Consider the following 26390-nt stretch of genomic DNA (forward strand, 5'->3'; position numbering starts at 1 on the left):
TATAATAAAATAATGCTTATTTAAGACGCTCTACTGAGAAAATGGCTAATAAGAGCCAAAAAAATAACATTGGTTGTTCCTTATTGTGTTTAGTAAATATTACTAGAGAGAGAAAGATAAGCTCAGAAAATAACTAGTAAGCTACAAACAGAAATAAAAGGGTTTAAAGAGAGAACTTTGGGGTTGTTTTGTAAATCTAAAAAACAATTCCTTTATGAGCTGGGGATGGTATAATGCTTGACTAGCATGCTTAAGGCCCTGGGTTTAACCCTGACACTACAAAGGAAAAAAAAAAAAAAAAAACCCTCAAACCAAAAAGGAAACACAATTTCTCTAGACTGCAAATAGTAGGAAAGAAGAAGACTGACATAGTAAAGCCTCAGCAAGACTTCTCAGCTAAGATTAATTTAAGGTTTTTACTTTTCCAACCAAAATTTTATTTTATTTCTTGGACAATGAGCTAATGTACATGAAAATAACCTGAGAATCATAAAATATTATGAAAGTGTTATTATTAAGGCCAGCTCAATTTTTCCCAACACTGAACTTCAAACTGTTGAAATGGGAAAGGATTCTCACTGAGCATTGTTAACTGAAAATCACTGCTATTAAGTTGCCCATTTTTTAAAGTCATAAAATACTACAGAGAAGGTTGAAGACAAGCTCATAAAAGGTTAAAGGAAAGGGCAATGGCTATAATAAGAATATTGGGAAGCAGATTAGTAACTTCAGACACTTGTGGCAAATGGTAAAGGGGAATGGCAAAAAATAAATGTTATATTGACAAACGGCAAAAAGGTTGGTCTAGTTTAGATAAATGTAAGCATAGAAATTTAATTCCAAAATTCTTACCTGTAGGCAAATGACCTTCAGAAATTAAGAATATGAGATAGGCATATTTTATCTACTCATATTTATAGGATTAAATGATATAAAGTATACTGCTTACATCATAAAACAGCATTCAATTATTGGCAGCTTTTATAATAAAGAACATAATGATCAGAAACAAAACTGCTAACCTACCCCTGTTTTCATATTTCAGAGAAGAGCAAGCAGCAGTAAACCAAAGAAAGAATGGCGCTCTGAATCTAGATAAAGTCACAAGATTCACACAGCCACGATGAACCTTTTACTAGATATTTGTTTAAAACCACACAGCTTAGCAGTAACATGAGTTTCACCACTAGGTGGCAATGACACAGCTGCATTTCACCAAAAGGATGAGTTCTGAAGACAGCAAATCCAGACAAAATTCCAAGAAGGTTTATAGTACATATTTTCATTTTAGAAAAATTATTTTATATACTATTTAATTAATAGCAAAACTTTTTCATCTGATTCAATATACATGTTAACTTCTGATGTTTTTTTTTTCCACTAAGCACTGATAAAATTTATGGAGTGAACACATTTAAATACTTTCATCACAAGTCTTTTAAAAATGTAGACATATACAAAAATGAAGATAACAGAAATTATGGAAAGCTAAAAATATTTTTAAAGTTTTAGAATTTTAAGGCATAAAATGTTAAATATTTCAATGAAAAAGTTAACCTTTCAAAAATGACTGAGAAAAATTCTGATTTACTATTATTTTTAAAGTTTGGGCCCAAATATGATATAATATGGGAATATTTTGCTTTTAAATTATAAATTATGTTAGTTTTAATACATGCAAAGTATTTTCAAGTCTTAAATAGTTCATCAGGAAAATTTATCAAAATTCTGACTTACATTAAATTTTAGCAGAAATAATTAATTCTTTTTCACATATGTCAAAACAATAAACAATAAATTCTTTAGTGTCTGGCACTTCCCATAGTTATTCTGTTTTCTTCATAAAATAGGATACAAACATGACTTACTTAAAATAGTAAAAACTTTATTTTTTTCATAACAAATAAAAGAGCCAAATATGACAAACTTTTCCAAGTTATAGACAATTTTCTAAGTGTTCATTAAAAACAAACTTAACTTTCAAATTCCCAAAATGCTGTACCCCAAATATAAGTTGGGAGCTCAAATCATAACATGTAACATTAAAAAACCTGTACTATAATAAGATGAATAAATAAACCTATACTGTTTCCCAATTCATAAAAAAATGACTAAATTAAAAGAAACCTATTATTCTTATTATAAATAACTAAAGTTCCCAAAATTCTTACTACAAATAAATTGATTAGAATACCTCTTTTAAATATCAGCTTTCCAAGTTTCTACGTAACTTAGCAATTACCTACCATATTTATTTGATTTCCAGAATATCATCATCATCTTGCCACTCACATAAATATGAGACAACAGAAGCATGAGTACTTATTTTTATAATTCATAAATCATCATTTCCCCATCATTATTGAACTTCATTTAAATTACTATAGGTCATCCTAAAATCTTATAATATAGATCTTTTTCAACCTTTACACTATACAAACACAAAACAGACCACCATTTAAGATGGTTACAAGAAAGGATTGCTGTGGTATCTCTGAAAATTCAAGCAAAAGATTTTAGAAAAGTGCTCAATCTGTTCACTGTTATCTCTTAACTATTACTAAAAATCATAGGAAATGCCACTGTTATAGAAAGGAGAATGGTGGACTTACAAAAGTCAATACAGGTATACACATAATTTATACATAATCAGCTTCTGATAATCTGAACAAATAAATGGACAAGGGACAACAGGTAGCAAAAAAAAAAAAAAATCCTCAAACCTTAGATTTTTTTTCTTTCTTGCTTTTTTGTAGTACTGGGGGACTAAACCCAGAGGCACTCTACCACTGAACTACATCCCCAGTCCTTTTTATTTTGAAACAGGGTCTCACTAAATTGCTAAGGCTGACCTCAAACCTGCAATCCTTCTGCCTCAGGATCCCAAGCAGTTAGGATTATAGGTTTGTGTCACCATACTTGGACAGATGTTTTTCTATCTGTATTTCATAAGACTATGCCTGAGAATTCAGAACATAAAGAAAATTAAGCCATGTTGCAAAAGGGGTATGTTCACAAATACAATTATTAAAACAATGATAAAAATGAAATGTCATTATTGGCTAGAATTTGTCATCTTCTGTTTATTTCTGATGGTGGCTCGAAGTTTACGTATTACCAGTCTATCAGGTAGAATCATATCACCCTGTTGTTCTAGATAATCCAATAAACTTTCAGTCCATTGAAGAGCAGCTGCATGATTTATATGTTTCTCTGGAATTAGTTCTATTTCCTCTTCCTCGTTTTCACTGGATTCATCTGTCTGACCTTGTGCTCTTCTGATGATTTCACTGTCAGTTAATACTTCATAGCCTGGTTCAGTACTGTCTATTTCAAGCCATTTTTCAATATTCTCAGTAGTCACATTTTCCAATCCTTTGGTATGCTGCAAAATGGTGGCCACAGTACCCACAGAAATATCTTCTTCATCAAAATCCAAGCCTTCTTTCTCTTCTACATGAGGAAGAATCTGTTTCCAAGCTCTGCTAATGGATACTGGTTTTATTAAGTTCCACGCCATTGATATTTCATAAAGTGCATCAAGCAGAGTTAGTTTCTTCCAGAATGACTTCAGGTCATTTCCTTCTTCCAAGTTGTTTTGGAGAAGACCAGCACGATAGTTTCTCTTCATTGCTGCTATAACTCCCTGATCCAAGGGCTGAATCAATGAAGCCACATTAGGTGGCAGATATTTGGCAAATATTTGGCCATCATCTGATCTTAAGACATTTTCATTTGGATGTGTTGGTGAGTTATCCAATAATAGCACAGCCTTTTCTTGCAAGCCTTTAGATCTTAAGTACTCTCGAACCTGTGGCACAAAAATCTTATCAAACCATTGTCGGAAAATGGAAAGATCCATCCATGCACCTTTTTGGCTGAAATAAGAGACTGGGAGGTTTAAAGTGTCAGTTGATTTGAAAGAGCGAGGTTTCTTTGCTTTGCCCACAACACAGAGTTTAAGTTTGTGTAAACCTGTTGCATTGGCACAACACATGATAGTGACTCTTTCTTCAACTGACTTGTGTCCAGGGATAGTGCATTTACCTTTGACTACTGAAGTCCTAGAAGGTAAGCACTTCCAAAAAAGTCCAGTTTCATCCGCATTGTAGATCTGTTCAGGGTGCAAATTCTCTTGCTCAATAAAATCTCGAAAACTATTACAAAAATCTTCCACAGCAGTCTCATCTCCATTTAATCTTTCATTTCTAATGTTAATCTCTCTAATGCTGTGCCGTTGCTTAAAACGAGTTAACCAACCAGCAGAGGGGTTAAAATCACCATCCATTCCCAAAGCATAAAAGAAGAACTCAGCCCTTTTTGCACAGATTGGTCCAGATATGGGATTCCCTCTAGCTCTCTGCTGGTTGAACCATTCCAGCATTGCTCTGTCCAGTTCCTCATACATGGATGGCTTCATAGATTTCCTCTTGGCCAAAAGACTTGTGGAATCAGAACTGCTTGCATAAGTTATAATCTTTTCCTTATTTTTCCTTATATCCCGAACTGTTGTTTCGCCAATTCCATAAATCACGGCCAGTTGTTTGGAAGAACCTCCGTCTTCAAGTTTCTTTATTATATCAAGCTTATCTTTAATAGTCAACACCACTCGCTTCCGTTTCCCTGACATAGTGAGACTCTAGGACTCACCCCGCACTCACACTGTAGTAGTCCACAAAATCCTTCCTTCTCTTGACTCACTTTAACGAAGTCTTAAACTCTGGACCTTTTAACCTTCTGAGAAACTTGGTAGCCCTGCCTGGGTTTAGCTGGCAAAGAGATGGCAAAGGAAGGTTTAAAAATAAGTTTGAGAAAGCAGGCCTTTAACTTAGATGGGCAGCAGAGGAGGCCCCAAGTCACCGCGGATAATCTGGATTACACACATGTGTGTTATCAAGCCAGCAGCAGGGAACAAGACTATAACCCCATCGTGGCCACAACTCTCCTTCACACCCAGGTCCCTGGTCACTAATCCCTGCCACACCCCAAAGTTAAGGCAGAGAGCGGAAGAGCGGGGGACTAGCCACATTCCCCAGGGGAACGGTTTGATTCCTTCCCCAACTGCCGGGCCCTCCCGCCGCACAGCCCCACTGTCCCACGCCGGGTTTGGCTTGTTCAGTCCTCCCGGCCCCTCTCAGCCCGCCGGGCCCCTCTCCCACCTCAGTTGCAACCAGAACCCCGCACAGCTCCCTGAGTGCCGCGCAGTGGCCGCTCCTCCCCCGGCACACGCTCCCGGAAGACAACCCCTCCCGCCACCTGGCTCCGCCTCTTGCTCCGCCTAGAGGCGGGACTTCCCCTGGTACCCGGAAGCAGGTGGGCGCCTCTGCTGTAGCGAGTGCCCGAGGCGGAGGCGGAGGCAAAGGCGGAGGCGCTTTGAAAGGTGAGAGCGCGAGGGCGGCGCGGGGCCAGCTCGCGGCGGGGACTCGCCCTTGCTCCCTCAGCTAATGGTATATTAGAAGGGCGGGGTTTACCGCGCCTCCCGGCCGGCCAAGAGTAAAATTCCCGCGGGCGCTGTTGGGTGGACCGGACGGCGCCCGTCAGTCCTTTGCTCTACCAGCCTTCCTCCTTTGCTGAGCGCTGTGGGCGCGGTGCCCGTTATTTCCGCCGAGAGGAAGTGCTCGGTCCGTAATTCGGGTACCGGCTTTTCCAGACCCTTGTTTGTTTTTTGGGTGCAGAGCCTCTCAGCGGTCTGGGGGTTTCTGTCCTCCGGCTCACGTCGTCGCGAATCTCTGAGGGTCCAGTTTCTTAGCTACACTGTCCCTCCCTCCTGGAGGTAGAGTGAACGCGCAAGTGAGCGGGCAGGCTGCACTGGGTGCATGCGTCCTGCCAAAGAGCCAGGTTTGTAATCGTGAGAATAACACTGATGTTAATTCCCGAGAGGATCTTTTTCCTCCGTCTGCCATTCTTCCGTGCTGGATTTAGCAAAGCACCGACAGTGTTGTGATTTTAATAAATGATATAGTTATCCTGGTTGCCAAGCTGGCAGAATCCACTCTGTGAAATTGTGTCGTGCAGGACTGTGATTCTAAGTGGGAGGAATTAGCATTCCTCTTTTTATGTGTTTCTTATTTTCCCATTTCTTATTTCTGTTGTGTTGCGCTGTCCTCTTTTCCAGCCAATGGAAGGACTATGATAAATTTATTCACACTGGTGTGATAAGAACTTAATCATACACTGTAGCCATCAAATCTTGTATTACGCTGACTTGTTTTTGGTGCCCCTAGTAATTTCATCAGATTGTGAGCTCCTTGGGAGCAGAGAGCATGTTTATTTTTTCCACTAATGCCACTGCTTTGAGCATGTGCTGGCATTTTGGTAGATACTTGATAATTGTTTCTTTGGTTTATTCATGTTTCCTCTCTAAACTGCCATAGAAAAGAAAACATGGAGAGGTGATGTTTTACAAATAAAAATGAATTCCTTCTGGTGGAATTTCAAATAATGGCCAGGGGTTTCACTGCACCTAAAATCTTAGTGTAAACTACCGCATATATTGTTCGTATAGCAAGTAGGTGATTTCTATACCGATTTTTTTCTTAAACTCTAGAAGAAAGAATATTTCTTCTGATGAGAAATGCTGTCATCACAGTACCTTTTTTAATCATAGAGTTACTATGAGAAAAACACAGGCAATATGGATAATTACCTTTATATTCTTTGACAGCATAGCTATGTACATGCATCTTACATAATAATAATTATGAAGCACAAAGATGTAATAGTATTTATCTTCTTCATTCGCTTATTTAATGCTTTCTGTTTGGAGTCTTTGTTTTTCTTTGCCTAAAGGTAAGGTATCATTACAGAAGCTTGATAAAATTCTCATTTCAAGAAATTGAGCATTTTTTCAGCCTACACAGAAATTATGGCCATTTGCATGGATTCTTCTTTGAGTAAATTCTAAAGATGTGTTACCCATCATCCCGGCTTTATCTTCTTATTTCTCTTCCCAGGTTCATTCACCTTTTCCCTCTGTCATCATTCTTCCCTTCCCAGATAATATAGTAAAGATATCCACAATTTTTAAAGGAGCCAACCATGTTCAAATTCTACTCTTCAACAATTTTTTACCTTATTGATATAAGTAGCAATTTTGAAATATGATAGATGCTGGCAATTTTGAAGTGACCAAATGAAATGATTTATTTTATTTAAATGTGCCTCCTCAAGCAAATTCTGCAGTTTTCCAAAATAAATATTTTTCTCATGAGAGTCTCCCTTTCTTTGAAATTTATACTTTTAGGCTCTCTGAGTATTCCCTTAAATTTTGTGACCAGTTTCATCAATAAGATGATAGAGGGAAGTTTGCAAATTTTCATCTCTTTTGCACATTCTTTTCTTGCCTAATGGATAAATAATTTCCAGAAGTTTCTGTCCTAATTCATGTGCACTAAAATTCAGTTGGATAATAAAAAAGCATGTCTATAAACCGAAGCCATTCTGATGGTTATTTTCTGAAACTAAAATTTAGCATGAGTGAGAGATAAAATAATAATATATTAAAGGCTTCATTTTTACTACTTGTACAAATATGATATTGGCAGCAATCATTGTGTAGCACTGGACCGGGAATCAGGAGACCTGGTTTCTAATCCCTACTCTGTCACTAACAAGCTGTGTGATCTTGGTAAGTCATTTAAACTCTATGTCATTTGCTTTGATATTTATAAATGAAGAGAGAATTGTCTTCATAGGATCATTGTCAGAGTTGAAAAATAAATATGAATATATACTGAACATTTATAAATAAACGGGGGTTTCTTTTAATGATACCTTAATGATGTACAGACATAAAGTGTCTTTATAATAGTGTGATGTTCTTCATCTTTTCTACAATTGTCAGAGGAATAACCTATTATATGATAAATAAATGTCTTTTGAGCATGTTATAGTTTTGTAAAATGGTCATCTAGTGTACTTGAATCTGCTTTGGATACTAATAAAAATCATCTTTCATTTTAATATTTTTTACTGTCCATGTTTGCTGTAGTGTAACTGTTGAACCCATATTTGTTATTTGTGATCATAAATGTTTTTTCATTATTTCTTCCAGTTAAGAAGTAAGCCTTTCTATTTAAGTAATAATAAGTAATGCTACATGTAGCATAATGCACATATGCCTATTTGGCTTATGCAAATTTAACTATCTGTGCTTAAAAATACTTCTTTGTAGTCAATAGCTTCAAAAGCTGCCTTTTATCTAGTGTTTAACCAAAGAAACAGTAATGTGTTCAAAACTAGAAAAGAAACTAGGTAGACATTGTAAAGCAAAGTGATATACACAAAACAATGCTTTGAAGAGCAAAATAAGCATTCTTAGAAAGGGTAATTTTGACCACACAAAATTTTTATCTTCATTGATTTTAATATAAGTCTTCTTTAAGATTTAATCCAAATGTACTTTCAAGTAGCATACTTTTGGTCTATAAAACAATATGATTATATCTTGTTTCAAGGTTCTACTTCAGCCTACACTGAATTTCTGGTATATAACACTATAAAGATAATTTCTGGTGTATAATCTTACAATCTCTGTTGTTCTTGATTTTATATGATTTTATATTTATTTATGTGATTCTAATTTTATATTACCATTTTAGGCAGACATATTACCTTATAAATATACCAGAATTTATACAATCAAATGGGTTGTTTTTTTCCCCTCTCCAAAGTAATCATCTTAGGAAGCTATTAATTTGTTCTACTAATACTGCCATTGTTCTTTTTTTTTTTTTCAGAGTATGCCACACATTTAAAAAAGTCTTTAATGATAGTTATCTTTATCTTATGAAGATTTCATTTCTGGGGCTGGGGTTGTGGCTCATTGGTAGAGCACTCGTCTAGCACGTTCAAGGCCCTGGGTTCGATCCTCAGCATCACATAAAAATAAAATAAAGATATTGTGTCCATCTACAACTAAAAAATTAAATATTTTTAAAATAAGATTTCATTTCTGGAACCTACTAACAATCCTTTATAACTCAGACAAGTGAATAAAGTGGATGTTGAAACCACTCTTTGGAATAAACATTTTAGAATGATTAGTTTCATATTTTTTAATTTGTATTTTTTATAACTGGATTATAGAAAAACTCTAGTTATATTTTGTGCCATCATGGAAATATTGGAATAATCAGCTTCATAAGGTGATTTCTTCGAAGGGGATCACATTCAGTTGAATAAGTTCCAATACATTTATTATGAGGTCTGTCTCATTACATTGTAATCATACTTCTATTGCTTAGCAACCACAGAAGTACATATAGGTTACTGATGTTCTAGTTATCTCACCTATCGCTAATTGATCCTTTAATATATGCTTATGATAATTTTAGTGGAATTCACCCTTTTCTTAATCATATACTGACAGCTTTGGGGGTTTTTTTCTCCCATATCATGATCTGCTTCATTCTGAACCTCTTTTGTTTTTGACTTGACTTGACTTGACTTCATTATTGATTGTTAGTATGTTTTCTGTTGGATTACACTGTATCTTTGAGTGGTTTAAGACCATTGCCATTTTACTAAGGTTTGTAGAAGCTACAATTTTAGGGGATAGGCTGTCTCAGTATTGCACTGTCTTTTATGTCTATTGCTACTTTATAAATTTCTTCATGTCAGTTGATCCTATATAATTCATGTTATTTCTCTGTTCAGAAACCTTTACATTCAGGATGAATAATCCTGGTAATTTCATTTCACTTTTCTCTCCTTTTTTCCAAACTGAACAGACCGGAATTTTCTTTTTAAATACCCTTTTCATACTCATTTACTGAACATAATGTGTTCTTTATTAATGCTAAAGTTTTACCCTTACCATTTTACCTGCCTGAAATTCCTTTTTTTTTTTTGCTCATTCTTTCTTTTCAGATATAACCAATCCTTGAGAATTCTGTCTGATCACATACATTTGTTCAGGATAATCTTCAGTAAATCATTTGCCCTTTTACCTCACTGCATCTTTACATGACCATCATAGTTATTTTTATTACTTGTTGGGTAACTGAGTTATCTTGAATTTTTCTTAATTACATGTTTCTATTAGTTTTATACATGGATAATAATTTTTTGAAGGATACAGGACCATGATTTTTCTGTGTATCACTTATCACAACATATATCATAATTCAGAACAGATGGTAATACAGTTATTTCATAAATATCAATAAATTATTTGTTGAATGATTATTCTGCCATCTTCACTCAGGTATTTCATGTGATTTTACCTTTTGACCATTTAATAAAGCCAAATAAATTTAATTTCATTGCCTTAATCTGGTTATTGTTATTATATCCCCAATAACTTTATTTTGTAGAAGCTTAAGTGAAAATGGTACATGTTAGAAGACATGAAACAAGGAAAAATTCTAAAACTCAAGTGCCTGAGCAAAAATCTCGAGTTGATTGGCGGCGGACTAAAAGAAATAGTATCTCACAGTTATTTGATAGTGATGAAGAGTTTGATAGTGATGAGGAACTTGATAGTGATGAACAGCTTGATAGTGATGAAAGTGTTGATAATGATGAAGAACTTGATAGTAACAAGGGGCTGGATAGTAATAACACACCAGAAAATGAAAGAGTGCTTAAACTAATCAAAACTGAAAGTGAAGGAAGCAGCAGTAAGCATGTCATTAACACTGGCAACAGTTCAACATATGAAGAAGAAATTAACAAAACCAATCATAGGAATATTGACTTGACAGATCATGAAAAGCACTTGAGTCAAGAAGAGAAGGATCTCAAAAAACATACTGTACAAATCACAGATGAGGATTTAGAAGAAGAACACATCAAGCGAGTGAAAAGAAAAAGGATTTCCTCTGTGATGTATGACAGTGATGAGAGTGATGACAGTGATATCCTAATTAGAAAAGTAGGTGTTAAACGTCCACGAAGAGTGGTTGAAGATGAATGTTCTTCAGTGGAAATGGAGCTAAAAAACCTTGAGAAATCATTAGCTACTCGAAAGCGAGAACAACTCCAGAAGTTGAAAGAACTCTCAAAACAAAGATCTCGCCAAAGACGCAATAGTGGTAGAGATTTTGAGGTGTGTTTTATTTTGTTGGTTTTGTTATTTTTTAAATTTTTTATTGATTTAAATTTTATGAAATCAAAGTACTGAGTCTGTTCTATTTCTCAGTAAGTCTAGAATTTATTTTTAATCAAGTATCTTTGATATTGTTTGTACTCACATCTAATATATTGTTTAATCATAAGCCCTACTACCTCACTGTTTTTTAAAATGAAAGACTATTTGTTGTTTTGTATGGTCTTTCCTGTTCTTCACTGCTTATGTTCTTAATGTTTAAACATTTTACATCACCTCAGCAAGGTATAGTCTTCCTTAGAGTTCAGCATATAACATGACAAATTTAATTTTAACCTTAAAATATGAACTTAACTCTGTGGATCATTTTTTGCTCTCAGATTTAATCTTTTAATTTCATATCCATCTAGGCATTTTAAAGCCACAATTTACTGAATCATTTATTTTAATTTAATTAGGACTCTGAAAAGGAATCCTGCCCAAGCAGTGATGAAGAGGAGGAGGAGGATTCTGAATATGATGAAGATGGAGATAATTATATTATTGATGACTTTGTAGTACAAGATGAGGAGGGTGATGAAGAGAATAAAAATCAACAAGAAAAAAAATTAACTACCTCTCAATTGAAATTAGTAAAACAGAATTCTCTTTGTAAGTTAAATACCAAGATATTTTTATGACTTGTTCTAATCATTATAGTGTATCAAGCATCAAATCAACCTTTTTAATATCATGTTATAAACCACTGATTAGGAACTGTGGTTTCATTTTTAGATATCTTAAATTTGTTAGTCCAGTATTTTATTCTTGTGGTCTTAAGAACTCTTCACTCTTAAAAATTATTGACCTCTGCCAGGTGCAGTGGTACATGCTTGTAATCCCGGCAACTCAGGAGGCTGAGGCAGGAGGATTACAAGTTTGAAGCCAATCTCAGCAACTAGTGAGACCCTCAGTAAGTTAGCAAGCCCATCTCAAAATAAAAAATGAGAAGGATAGGAGATATAGTTCAGTGGTAAATCACTTTTTAGCACTCCCACCCCTAAAAAAATGACCCCATAAGCCTTTATTTCTAGTGGGCTAAGTCAATATTTTACCATTAGAGAGATACAAAATTTAGAATTTTAAAATGTATTTATTAATTTATTAATTTAAAATAACATTACTAAACTCATTACATTAACAGAAATAACATTTTGTGAGGAGTAACTATTTACAGAAATGAGAAGAATAGCAGTTGTACATTCTTGCAAATACTTTTTTATGTCTAGCTTAATAGAAAGCAGCGGGGTTCTTACCTCTAATTTTAATTCAGTGTGTTGTAATATGTTGTTTTGGTTGAATCACATGAAGTTTTACTTCACATGGGTAGCTGAAAAAGGGATGAGTATTTTAATAATCATTTAATTCGTCTGTCTTGCAATTTGAATAACTTTTTTACCCAAGCATAATTTTGCAATATAATATTTTAGTCATTTAGAAGATACGAGTTCACTAGGTACTACAGATTCTTCAGATGCTAGCCCATTTTATTACATAATTTTTTTAAAATTCACCTTCACTGATATCACTATCAATCTCATCAGAATAGTGCTATGGTATTGTAAAGCTGTCAAGTTCAAACTAGCTCAGACAAGTTTCTCAAAATTCTGACTTCTACCTAAAAACTTGATTTTTATCATTGAAAACAAACCCTGTGAGTTGTTCTTGAAGTGACAAGCTCATTGTTTGGTTGTTTTTTTGTTTTTTGGTTTTTTTTTTTTTTTTGAGAAAATGTCTGGTAGATACCCAAGTTTGAATAATCATATTTTGTCAAGCATTGTTTCAGTTAAAAATGGTGTTTCAAGATAAATTATGCCTTGCCCCATCTCAAAGAGTTGCACAGTGTTTTCCCTTGAAATAAGCATCGTAGTTTAGTGTATGATATGAGTGCTTTATGTGTACTCCCCATTTTATTTAATAGAGTACTAAAAAGATATATACTTAATTGTGAAGTGCCCCATTGTTCTGGATTATATATCTAGAAGGTGATAAAATATTTGCTGAAAAATACCTGAGCATATCTTCTCCTGCTAATTAATGGAAATAAAAGTCCAACATGTAGGAACTATAACTTCCTTCTCTATCCTACATTTCTGATTTTTGTTTTAATGACTTCCTTCTTTACTTGTTTTCATCTTAATGGTAGGTTGTAATTTACAGAAATATTAAGTGGAGAGTACAAAGAGTTGACCTATACTCCCTCACGTGCAGTGTCACCTATTATTAACCTCTTGGATTAGTTTGACACCTTTGTAATAGTTGATGAGCCAGCATTGATATAGTATCATTGAGTATAACTCACAGATCACATTAGGACTCTGTGTTGTACTTTCTTTGAGTTTTGACAAATGTATGACATGTATCCACCATTACAGTATCTTACAGAACAGTTTCATTATCCTAACAATATCCTATATTTATCCCTCCCTCCTTCCCCTGAACTCTTAGAAACCACTGAGGTTTTCTTTTTTTTTGGGGGGGGGGGGTTGGGGGGGTCTTCAGTTTTGCCTTTGCTAAATTGTCACACAGTTGGAATCATGTAGCCTATAACTTTCCATATTGGTTTCTTTCACTTTACAGGATGCATTTTAAGTTCCTCCATGTCTAATCATGGCATGTTAGCTCATTTTTTTTTTATATCTGAATAATATTCCATGTGTGGATTTACAACAGTTTAGCCATTCACCCACTGAAAGATATCTTGGTTGCTTTCATGTTTTGGCAATTATGAATAAAGCTGCTATAAACATTTGTGTGCAGATTTTTCTCTGAACATAAGTTTTCACTTCATTTTGAATCAAGGAGTTCTGGGCTCACTTTTAGTACTAAGCATCTCTGCTTTGGGGGAAAATATATCTGACTTTTTATGCAATATATTTTGTGAGTTCTTAATTAAAACTTCTACTTCTGTCATATACTTAGTTCTCCTTATATTCAATGATTTTATCTTTATAAGCAGATTGACCTCACTTGTAACCATATTCATGCCTTTCCCCCCTTGAGTTAGTATATTCCACTACTCATTCAATACTCTCTTACCATTCTGTTACATGTTTCCCAGTAAAAATCAGACTCCTGCAGTATAGTAAAATTACTCTTACTAAAGTTGTTGTTAACCTTTTCTTTACCCAAATGCTCTTCAGTTATTTTATTAACCTAATATTGCTGTGCTGTTTGCTACCATTGGCCACTGTCACTTTCAGGTTGCTCTTCTATTTTTACTTTCTGTGGTACCACTCTCTCCTGGCTTCCCTTGTAATATTATTTTCTTTTCCATTTGCCATGTAAATTTTGATGTTTTCAGGTATTCCATCCTCAACTACCTTTGTTTTGCTTGTGCTTGGAAAGACTCCTCATTACTCCAATATGTAGGAAAAAATTCCCAAACTTTTATTGCCATGAAAGATTTCTGAACATACGTCACAAATTTTTATCATTTTATTGTCCTTTTTTTAACCAAGGTATCTTTCAGAGGTCTCAGATTCAATGTGTATGAAACTGAACAATTGAGATGTATTGTAAAGGAGTTTAGTGTGGAGGAACAGCTGTTGTGGTGGTTACATAATTTTATACATTGTTCAGAACTGTAATCAAAAAAAGTTTTTGATGTGTAAAATCATAAAGCCCAATCAAATAAGGCAAGTGGGTGTCCCCACTTCCAAAAAATAAATAAATAAAATTGATTGGTTAACCAACCTCCCTGTCTTCATATTCCCAGTACCTTTGGGACTTGATGACACATAGAAACTCATTATTAGTTGAGTGATTAAGATAAGTTGAGTGATTAAGTGATTGAAGACTCTTGAGTTTTATAATTCAAGACTCAGGTAAATATTGAACATGACCATATTTTTTCAAAATCAGACCAAAAAAGCCCCATATTTTAGGGTGATAATTTTTTTTCTTTCTTTTTTTCTTTTTTTTGGAAGCAGAGTCTCACTAAGCTGCTTAGGACCTTGCTAAGTTGCTGAGGCTGTTTTGAACTTGTGATCCACTTGCCTCAGTTCTCCTAAGCTGCTAGGATTATAGGCATGCACCAGCATGCCCCACCTAGAATGATACCTTCTGTTTTAATGTTTTTTGTACTTATTAGTTTTAAGCCATATGTGAAGATAATAAAATTTAATATAAGCAATTTTCAATTTGCTAAGGGGTTATTTTCTGATAGTTACTATAAATTCTTATAAAATCAAAAATTTATTTTCTCATTAAAACAATAACCAATGTAGTGAATAATGAACACCACTTTGTGGCCAGGGGGAAATTGTAATTAAGCTAATATTCCCAGTTTAATTCTGTCAACTTTTATACAACTTTTTTATACAACCAGCCATTCATATTTAACATATGATAAGAATTTGAGCAAAACATTTCCTAACTCCACATTGAGTATGCAATTTGAGGATCACTATTAGTGGTTAGTTCGGTTTTGCCTTTTGAAGTGAGCAGTCAACCTATAGGAAGATATTTTGTCATTTTCTCACTACCTCCCATTTGGCTCTGAGAAAACTATTACCTCAAAATAGTGTAATTTCCTCCTTGCTACATGGTTGAAGTTAGAGACAGTTATAGTCTTCTTCCCTTCTCATCAATCCCTATTAGTTTATTCTGAGACTGCAACTCCCAGAAAAGATAAGGTGGAAAGGAGAGGGGCAGTTGTCCATTGCATATCAGATCTGTATATTCACACACTGAAAATATTATACACAGGGAGGAAAATAGGAAAAGAATTCTGATCTGTATATATAAAATCTATATCCTATCATATATTTAGATCAACAGAACCTCATAAAGATGAGAAGATTACATTTTGGTTTACTAGTGCCTTGCTAGAATATTGGAAATTAGACTAAATGAACATCAACTTCATCCCCATCTAGCAATTAAAGAGAATCACTCTATCACCACAATAAAGAATGGGCCCAAGAATCACAAGTATCACAACCACTTATGTTAAATATTAAATCTTAGATCCCCTGCCTTGTTCTATAATAAGCAAAAGATACCAATGAAATCATGTTGGGGCAGTTAAGGTAAACTCAGAAAAAAATTACCATGAAAAATGTTTTATTAAAGGAAACAGAAGAAGATTGCTTTGCAATCTAATGTAAAACAGTAGAAAGTCATAAGGAAAGCCTGATTTTAAGTAAAAGGGAACTGGCTAAGACAAAGAATTCCCAGAAAATTCAAAGTGTAAAGTCAGAAATAAAATCTATATTGGAAGCAGTAAAGAACAGAATTAACAGTACTGAAAATCATATCAGTGATACATAGGATAAATCTGAGGTGTTCTAATGTAGAGAAGAAAAAGTTATGAAGAAGATTAAATTCCTAGGGGTATAGTATAATGCACAGATAAAAGCCTCAAGTAAGAAAATTTTATAACTTTAGTGAGATATGTAAAGAAAGATTTGGTGGGGACAGGGGCTGAGGGTAACCAGGGATTGTGAACACAGGAGTACTACTTAACCACTGAGTCACATCCCCAACTCTTCCTATTTTATTTTGATACAGTCTCTCTTAAGTTACCTACGGCCTCACTAAATTGCTAAGTTTGGCTTTGAACTTGCAATCCTTATGCCTCTGCCTCCCAAAGAGCTGAGATTGCAGGCATGCGCCACTAAGCCCACCATAAAGGAAGATTTGAATGTATTAAACATTATACCATATTTTTAGATGAGAAAACATAAGATACGAATTCAAAGATAAAATATTCTGGAGTTACTTTCATAACACATAATAGGTGTTTTTTTCAAATTAAAAGAGGCTCACATTCCTGATAAATTGATGAAAATACTTTGCATATTGATTTATGAAAGAACTATTTTTTCCAATTACAAGAATAAAGAAAACACCTCTAGCCATTCTTTTCAGAACTATAAAAATAATTTTAGGAATCATGAATATGTTGTTAAAATATTAAAAGAGGAAAAATGATAATTTGTTGAGATTATAGAAAGGCATTTAATAATATTAATTACCATACATGCTTTTTCATAAAAAAGCAAGTATTTAAAAATTAGTAATAGGAGAACATGTCCTTTACATGACAGTGTTTTAAATCAAGAGTTAACATCATAGTATAATGAGTCAGTAGTTAAAATGAGGAAGATAAAAGTATTTCCTAACTTGAAGGGTTTTGAACAATTTATTAAGACATTAAAGCAAAACATATAGTTCCCAACTTAAATGGTTTTGCCTAAGAATTTTTGACTTTAAGGTAGTGTAAAAGCCATATGCATTCAGTATAAATCTTTTAATTTTCATCTTTTTCCAGACTACTGATATGCGATATGAAACACTCTTGAGATGCTGACCAGGGTAAATAATATAGTGTACTATAATAGGCAAGTTAAGTGTATTCTTGTTTTTTGTTGTTTTGTTTTTGTTTTTGTCTTTTCATGGGGCTGGGGATTGAACCCAGGACCTCAGTTATACCTCTATCCCAAGTTAGGATTGTTAAGTGAATTTCAACTTAACATTTTTAACTTAAAAATGAGTTTATTAGGATGTAACCCCATCATAAGTCAAGGAGCATCTGTATTGAAAAGATATTATTTGAATGTAGTAAGTTTAATGTGTATATACAAACTATAAGTTTCTAACTTACTTAACCAAGGCTACAGAAGTTAAGAGAAGGAATATGAATATTTTGAGAGCAGGAGTAATGTCATATATCTTTCTATAGTTTTCATCAGATTCCTTTTCCCTACATACAGGGTAGGGGAATTTTTTTAGAGTAGAAAAAGAAGTCAATTTCTTTTTCTGCCTCTTTTTTTTTAGAGAGAGAGAGAGAGAATTTTTTAATATTTATTTTTTAGTTTTTGGTGGACACAACATCTTTTATTTTTAATTTTTTTTAATGTGGTGCTGAAGGATCGAACCCAGTGCCCCACGCATGCCAGGTGAGCACGCTACCGCTTAAGCCACATCACCAGCCCTCTGCCTCTGCTTCTTATACTGGGCTTATACCTCCATTCCGGAAGAAAGTACATCAACAATCACTATGCTTCTATCTAAGGGAATATTTATAAACTTTCTTTTGGTTCTTGAAATAGTAGTAAGAAGAATAGGGTTGGGAGAGACAGTAAAGACAATGCCCAAGAATCCCTTAATAGTATCATCTGCAGCTCTATAGTATCAGAGGAAGCTCATCTCCCACAAATATCCAAGAAAATCTGACCACTTTGAAATGAGTAAAAGATTTTAGAAAAATAACCAGATTCCTAATAAATGTGTAAAACTCAATGGTTTTCTTATATATAGCAATAAATATTCAGAAGACATGATCAGGAGAAATTCCATGTACTGTGACAACCAAAATAAATTTTCTGAGTCTAATCTTAAAAGCTTGGCTTTATAGGTACAAAAACAAACCCTACTATAAAATAGAAAAGAAAACATGTATAAGTGGGAAAATAAGCATGGCTCTGAAAGGTGCTATACATAACACAAGAAGTTATTCTGAAATTAATTTTTGGTTCAGCTTTGCAAAACAATCTTGAAATTCACTTGGAATAACAAACCCATGAGAATAAATAAATTTTGAAAACAGTAAATTTAAAGAATTTTCCTTACCAGATATAAAAAATTATCATAAAATTGCAGTAAGTAAAACAGTGTATTACTGGCCTGAGAATGAAAGCCAGAGCAGTAGGAAGGGCACATGGTGCTGAAACAAAGTCCTAGCCTGTATGTGAAATTAATGTATAACAAATTACACATGGAAACCACCAGAATATTAGATTATAAATGTGAAATGATGAAACTGGTTAACTACTTTAGAAAAATCAAATTATGCATAAACACAAATATTATTGATTTTCTACTTATTCTTTCCAGTTTTTAAAATTATGGGGTGCAGAGGGGTCTGTGGCTTAGTGGTAGAATGTGAGCTTAACATGAAGGAAGCCCTGGATTCAATTCCCAGCACCACCAAATAAACAAAAACAATAAAATTATCACGGGGGAAAGTTTTTTAGCAATATTCCTAGAATATTGTTCTGCCTCTAATTATGTAAATTTTGATGTTATTTATTACACATTGTTTTTTCTTAATTTTAAGAAAAGAAATTTGAATGTTATTTTCTTCAACTTTCTACCCAAGCTTAACTTCTGTATTCTGAAATATCAAATCAGTCTACCATGAATAACAATATCTACCTGAAATCTGGAGGCAGACACCCTAGGTTCCAGCCCTTGTTCTAATACTTACCAGCTGTGTGATCTTGAAAAATTTTTCATCCTCTCTGTATTTCAGTTTCCTCAGAGGCTTATTGTGAGAAATAAGAAAATTCATGTAAGTGCTTAGAATGATGTCTGGCATGTACTTGCTCTATAATGTTATTATTTTTCAATTTAAGATGCCAGAAAAATCATCCTACCAACACCCTGCATCCACTCAAAACATAATCAAGTCATGGCCTTCTTCCTGGCCTTTTTGAAGGTGATTCTGATTGCCATTGATAGGAGAGGTGATGGTTAGGGAAAAAACCTCTCAAGGTGATTAAGGTCTTTGAAATAGAGTGGCAGTTCAGAGCATTAGCACATTCAACACTGATAAATTCAGTGGGGTAAAAAATTCTATTGCTGTTTGATAGTTAAGCTTAGGTTCAGAGGGATTGAATTTTATTTTCATTAATATATTTTGGAAGTGTAAAATAGAGTTTAGGTGACTTAAAAAATTTTATCTTGAAACAGGGTCTGGCTAAGTTGTTCAGGCTGGCCTCAATTTTGCAATTGTCCTGCCTCAGCCTTCTGAATAGCTGGAATGGAAGGCATTCAGTGATAAATTTTAATGCAAATAAAATTTCATACCAACTCTATTCTATATTCAGAGTCTGATGAAAATCTAATAAAAGTTGAATCCTTTTGAAGTACTACTATATTTTATTTCCCAATTATGCTCTACTGATCTTTAAGAAAATACTATAGTCAGTAATTACCGCGATTACTTCTGTTATAATTGACAGTAATGATAGTTACTTTAAAGTCTAAGGGTTTCTGTGAAAATTACCTGCTATTGCTATTTACTTTTATTACTATTTTATTTAGTCACTTTTGTACTTCCTATAGGTGTCTCCTTAGGAAAAATGCATTCTAAAATTTCCCCTAAAGCCTGAAAAAGTTATACAGCCCTTTTAGAAACCAAAATTTAAGTGTAAAGTTTTTTCCATGTTGAATTCCATCTTTTTTTCATTTCAACCAGAAGGAAAGTCAAAATTCATGGTTGCCAACAATAGGTCTTATTGTAATTTAATCTCTTATAAACATCTTTCACATTTCCAGAAATACTCAGACTGCCCTTAATATGTCTTCACAGGTGCCCAGAGCAGTGCAAATGTTCTGTAATGAACATTCAGGATCAAAAAACAGGTTACATTTAATATAGAACATTGCCACACCCCATAGTAAACCCTAAATCCCAAAATAATAAGAATAGAATCACTGTCTGGCCTGTTACAACATGTGATTTCATGTATGAAACTTGGTTAGTGATAAAACATGCTTATATAGCTGGCATGAGAAAGAAAAGACACAACTTTTATAAATTTATGTGAAAAATCCCAAATCTGAGACAGTAGTAAGGGAAATGGAGTTTTATAGCCATTGTGGTTCTGGGTAGGGTATCGGTTTCCTGAATGATATTATACGTAACATGTTTTACAGACTACAGTGTATTAAACAATCTATTTTTGGAGACTTTGTCTCCTGCTTTCTCATACCAGTTGTCCAATTAATAATTAAACTTAAGGGGCTGGGGCTGGGGCTGGGGCTGTAGCTCAGTGGTAGAGTGCCTGCATTGCATTCATGAGGCACTGGGTTCGATCCTCAGCACCACATAAAAATAAACAAATAAAAAAAATAAATAAATGCATTCTGTCCAACTACCAAAAAAAAAAAAAACTTAAGTATCAAGGGTATGATTTTTACTTTTTTCATAATATGTCCCCTAAAATTCTCAGAAAAACTTTCCCTTTATACATTTGGTAAATTTTGAAATTACATTTATAAACTTTGAATTAGAGGCCAGTAAATTTGGAAAATGGAGGCCTAGTGACTACACAAGTCGGTAAGGCAGCTGTAAGATGATTACGCTGTTTCTGCTATAAATAGTATTGATTTCTTAGCATTAGAGAAGGAACCTATTATATTCAAGGAATTATTTTATTTACTAGATTCTAATATTTATTTTAAATTAATTTCAGATTCTTTTAGTGACCACTATACTCACTTTGAAAGAGTTGTGAAGGCCCTTCTGATCAATGCTTTAGATGAATCTTTTCTGGGATCATTGTATGGTAAGTTTATAGATAAATGGAACAACTTTATTTTTAATTTTCCCATTTTTTTAAACACTATCACTTTTAAAACTTGATTAAACAAAACTAAGGATAACCATTTTTAAGGCATAAAAATTGTTCCTTCTAGAATGAATTATACCAAAAATACATTAATTTTAAAAGCTTGTTATTGTTTGTTATTTGAGACATTTAGTAGATAAGTTTGTGACAGGTCTTTGCCCTGAAAGAGTTTACAGTGAATTTAAGGATATGACATATAAAACAGAAAGGTGCCTGAACACCCATGTGCTCTCCTAGCTTAAGTTCTTTGAATTTCACTGACAGTTATATGTTATTTTATACTTTTGTGCCTTTGTCCATGCTGTTGCTGTTACTTTTTATTTCAGATTTTCTGAGTGTAAAAGCATTCTACTATGGAGGTTATCTGTGACCCACAAAAGTGGTACTTTTCACTCTCTTATCTCTTATGGTAGAACTCATCATGTATTTGCAACTTTTTTGTATTCTATTTAAATATATTTTTCTTTTTTCCCCTACCAGAGTATGAGAGGAACTATATATATACTCATATTTTGCACTCAGCACAGAATTCTTTTTTTAATAGACTATAAGTATGTTGTGTTGAAAACCTACCTATGTGCCAAAATAAGATTTTAGTAATAGTTTATGGAATAAATATTTATTGAATGCCTACTATGGACCAGGCATTGTTTGAGAGTATAACTGCTAATACCCCTAGGGGGGAAAAATGTTTCCACAGCAACTAGAAGGCCTGTGTAACTAGAGTGGGATGAGTTGGGGGAAAGGGAGATGAGTTCAGAAGAGTAGATATGGCATAGGTGGACTCTGTAAGCCATGTTTGTAAGGTACGGTTTGAATTTATATTGACTTAAAGAAACATGATAAATGTATTAGCTAGATTCGTTAAGAAAACATCAGTTCCTCTCTAAACAAATAGAAAATATTTTATGAACCAAATCAGGAAAACAGAAATGAGTGTAACAACTAAAAGGGAATGAGGGAAAGGACTAATCAGAAAATCAGTTCTGATTTGTTGGTACAGGAGTTACCACTGGATCAGTAGAAAGGCACCAATGTCAGAGGGCCTTGAAAGCCTAGTCAGAACTTTTTTGAGTTTTTTTTTTTTTTTCCTCAAGTTCAGTGGTTGATCCATGTTAGTTTTCTAAAGATGAGAATAAAAGAAGTAATTTGGTAGGCATTTTCACCTGGCTATTTTTTAAGAGTATATTTTTATTTTTTTATACATTTTATTTTTTTATTTATTTTTATGTGGTGTTAAAGATGGAAGCCAGGACCCCACACCTGCAAGGCGAGCACTCTACCGCTAAGTCACAACCGCAGCCCCTGGCTCTTTTTTTAATTAGAAAATAATGTAAAAGTTTGATGTTTATAAGAAGAAAAATAGAGCCTTTTACCCTGTTTTCTTGCCCTTATGCTTGGATTTTTTTTTTTTTTACCCCATTACATTTTTTTTTATAATTCAAAGTATTTCCAACCAACTAATCAGCCAACCATCCATCTTTCTAAAACTATGGAAAGAGATCCTTAAATGTACAATTGCTTCAATATTGTATGTAGAAAAAGTGATTGTTTTATTGTTGTTGTTGACCCCCTAAACAGATGGCACCAGGCAAAAATCGTATGCACAAGATATGTTGACATCTCTTCATTATTTGGATAATCGCTTTGTTCAGCCCCGTCTAGAGAGTTTAGCTTCTAGAAGTCGTTGGAAAGAGCAATATAAGGTATAATTTGTTTTTAATCTTGGTTGGGGGGGGATGGGACCTCTCAAGTCAGTGGGGTATGTAGACCTCTCAAGATTTCAATTTCCAGTCAGATGGAATAGTCTTCTAAAGTATTGGCATTTCTCTTTTTTGGGTAATTCTTTTCTAAAGGCTGTTATTGTTTTAATCATCCACACTATCTAATCTGTTCAATAATTAGATGGTTTTAAATGATAACAACTTTGGAACATCTCTAGGGCTTAGCCTATCTTTTAAAACCAGGAGATTGTCTCACACAATGTTAATTGTTATTTCAGAAGAGATAGTTCTATAGACAGAGAACTTTGAGAAACAGTGGTTTAATTTACACTGGTTTCAGCCAGATATGGTGGTGCATGCCTGTAATCCCAGCAGCACAGAAGGCTGAGGCAGGAAGATCTCAAGTTCAAAGCCAGCCTCAGCAAAAGTGAAGTACTAAGCAACTCAGTGAGATCCTGTCTCTAAATAAAATACAAAATAGGGTTGGGGATGTGTCTCAGTGGTTGAGTGCCCTGAGTTTGATTGCTGGTTACCGAGCCGCCCCTCCACCCAACCCCCACCCCCCCAAAAAAAATCTTGTTTCTTTACTGGAGGACTTTATAGGAGCACTAACATTTGAATTTGTACTGTATATCTTCAGTAGGGAGTTTAGAATGCAATGCTTCCACATTTGTGTTTTACTATGAGGTTCCTTTGTATGAAATACAAAATGGATGTTTGATTTTCATGAAACAATTTGAAAAACATTGTCCTACATGGTGTTTGACATACTTGTTTATCTTAAATTTTGTTATTCTACCAATTTGGGGGATTCACCTTTTTAATTTATAAGATTTCCTGGATTCCATGTTATTTTCTAGATTTCTTGCATATAATCTCTAATAGTAGAAGATATACCACATGATTTTTCAGGGTCTTTATATTTCTACTTCCAATATTCTATGATCTAATGTTTGTCAAGAAGGAAAATGGTAGATAATGGAAGTTCAAGTCCCTTAAAATACCTCTATTACTTTAATCATTAGCTACCTCATTTATCAGAAGATGTGGTTCCATGCAAGGCCTGTTCATTCTTGAATTACATGATGATAAATTTGCCATCGATGCTTAAGTTTCAGAGATGGCTATGGGATTACAGGATTAGGAGACTTCAAGTTAGAGGATGGCTTGAGTTTAGGGTCAGCATATATATATCTTTTTGATTTGGGGTAAAGTTTTAACCTCTCTGAGCCTGTTTTATCCTCAGATATGGAAAATGTTTACCTACTTTGAAGGGAAATATTCACTTACTTTGAAGATAAAATGTATAGCAGAGCTTTTATAATATGCATAAAATTACTTTAATAGAAAGAAAATAGTATATATTTCTAGAACATTTATCTTTTACCAAGTAATTTACATGGAAAGTAAACTTATTTAATCTTCAAAGAACCACATAAGGAAGTCACTGTTTTTCTCCTAAATTTTACAAATAAAGAAACTGTAACTCAGAAAAATTAAGTAACCTAAGATTTTACAGCTAGTACTTTATACAGGCCAACATTTAAACTTATAGTCAGACTCTTAAAACCCATACTTTTATGCCACATTATGCTTTACTATACTATGATAGATTATAGTGAATTTATACCACCCCATGCTAAAGTAACTGTCAGATGTGCAAAAATATTATAGACAGATAATTCAGGAAGATCATAAAGTGAGCTGAGTTATACTGTAAAAGATAAGAAATAATAAACAAAATAAACAAATAATAAAATCACAATACTTTAGCCCAACAAAGTTTGTCACTTATATGTCCAATGTGAGTCATCAAGAGTTCTCTGCTCATTGCAGTCACTCAGAAAATCAAAATGACAGAGCTTTCAACTCACGTTTCATCTCAGCATGTGTGTGCTTCCATGAGTACCACAAACACAGGAAGGAAAGGTGGTTAGTCACGTATTCAGTCTGAATTTCAGCCTGTAAGTGACAGGTCAGAAAGTGTTGTGAAGTATGATAAATATGAAAGTTAAACAAAAACAATGTTTTAAGTGTATTAGAAACTTAATTACCATTGACTGGTAGAAGATGCATATGTATATTAGTAACCATGTAAATATGCTCATGAGTGCATTTCAAATATTGTAGTAAAACCTAATATACATTACTAATTAGAACAGTAGTGTCTAACACAAACCTAGGTTATAAGCATAATTACTCAGGTTTAAATAACTTCACAGCTTAAGGAAGCTTATTTTTGCACACTAAGTGTTTTCTCAGTCTTTTACTCATTAAATAATTCCAACTATTAGACTGTTCTTATCAGTATTGGACAAGTAGAAACCTTAGTTCCTATGTGATTATTTTCATAAGACTATAGCAAGTAACCATGAGAGGATTAAATCATTTCTTGAATATTTTGTGGGAATATGATATAACTCATATAATGGAGAATGGATTATTTTTTTCTCAATTTTTATGTAGCTTAAATTAACTCATCTTGTTCTTATCCTGATTTTATGCTGCTCATTTTTTCTTATTTTTAATACCTTATTGATGTTAATTAGAAATAAAAGGTAGAAAAGAAGTAAATTAAAATCCATTGAGAACAATACTTCATACACTAAATAGTAACTCATAAAAGAGATATGAAACATTTTTTTCCTAGTCTTGACTATTTTTTTTAAGAGCCAGGACTAAAAATTCATGTTTAAGCGACTGGAATAGTAGTAGAGCCCGTGCCTCATATGCAGGTAGCCCTGAGTTTGATCCCAGTACTGAAAAAATAAAATTATTCTTTCATTTAAAATTAATACCAACTCTGTGCTCAGTATTAAGAAATATCAGTAGATTTTGCTCTTATATTTTGATTTCTAAGATATATTTAATTGGGTTAATTCTTATTTTATTTTAAGCTCCCTTATATTTTTTAATTGTTTTCAGGAGCGGGTAGAAAATTATTCTAATGTGAGTATCCACTGGAAGAATCCTGAAAACTGTTCCTGTCAGGCTTGTGGATTGCATCGCCACTGCAGATTTTCAGTGCATTTATCAGGAAAGTTGTATAATACCAGGACTATGGAAACAGATGATTTTATGTCACATGATAAACAGGTATTTTTTATCTTACTTTGGTTTTCAATGCTTAGAAATTTCAATGCTTATCAGTTCATAAATTTTCACAAATAACCCCTAAGTAATTTTCACATAGAGAAAATACTAGAAGGAAAA

The 26390-nt window shown here is 33.7% G+C and overlaps 2 protein-coding genes across 5 annotated transcripts in view; one reads left to right on the forward strand and one right to left on the reverse strand.

Moving 5' to 3' along the window:
- Positions 1-1109: 1109 nt before the first annotated feature.
- On the reverse strand, positions 1110-5263 carry Jrkl (JRK like). Its single transcript, XM_015489962.2, has 2 exons — positions 5160-5263; positions 1110-4769 (listed from the first exon to the last, which is right to left on the reverse strand). Exon 2 carries the CDS (start codon positions 4628-4630, stop codon positions 3056-3058), a length of 1575 nt encoding a protein of 524 aa, XP_015345448.1. The 5' UTR covers positions 4631-4769; positions 5160-5263; the 3' UTR covers positions 1110-3055.
- A 35-nt stretch (positions 5264-5298) lies between these two features.
- Positions 5299-26390, forward strand: part of Ccdc82 (coiled-coil domain containing 82) — a 33074-nt gene continuing 11982 nt past the window's right edge. For 2 of the 4 annotated variants that reach the window (XM_015489964.2, XM_048795905.1), the window contains exons 1-6: positions 5299-5380; positions 10317-11050; positions 11509-11701; positions 21298-21390; positions 23035-23159; positions 26103-26273. In XM_015489964.2, the coding sequence (XP_015345450.1) occupies positions 10331-11050; positions 11509-11701; positions 21298-21390; positions 23035-23159; positions 26103-26273 (1302 nt within the window). In that variant the 5' untranslated portion in view covers positions 5299-5380; positions 10317-10330. Of the gene's footprint in view, positions 5381-7544; positions 7628-10316; positions 11051-11508; positions 11702-21297; positions 21391-23034; positions 23160-26102; positions 26274-26390 lie in introns of all 4 variants that reach the window. The other 2 variants (XM_048795904.1, XM_048795906.1) reach the window with 2 other exon arrangements.

Source organism: Marmota marmota, unplaced genomic scaffold, assembly GCF_001458135.2.
Source record: "Marmota marmota marmota unplaced genomic scaffold, marMar, whole genome shotgun sequence".
In the NCBI taxonomy this organism is placed as follows: domain Eukaryota; kingdom Metazoa; phylum Chordata; class Mammalia; order Rodentia; family Sciuridae; genus Marmota; species Marmota marmota.

Coding starts and splice junctions, on each gene's coding strand:
- Jrkl (XM_015489962.2), bottom strand. CDS start 4,630: ATGTCAGGGAAACGGAAGCGAGTGGTGTTGACTATTAAAGATAAGCTT.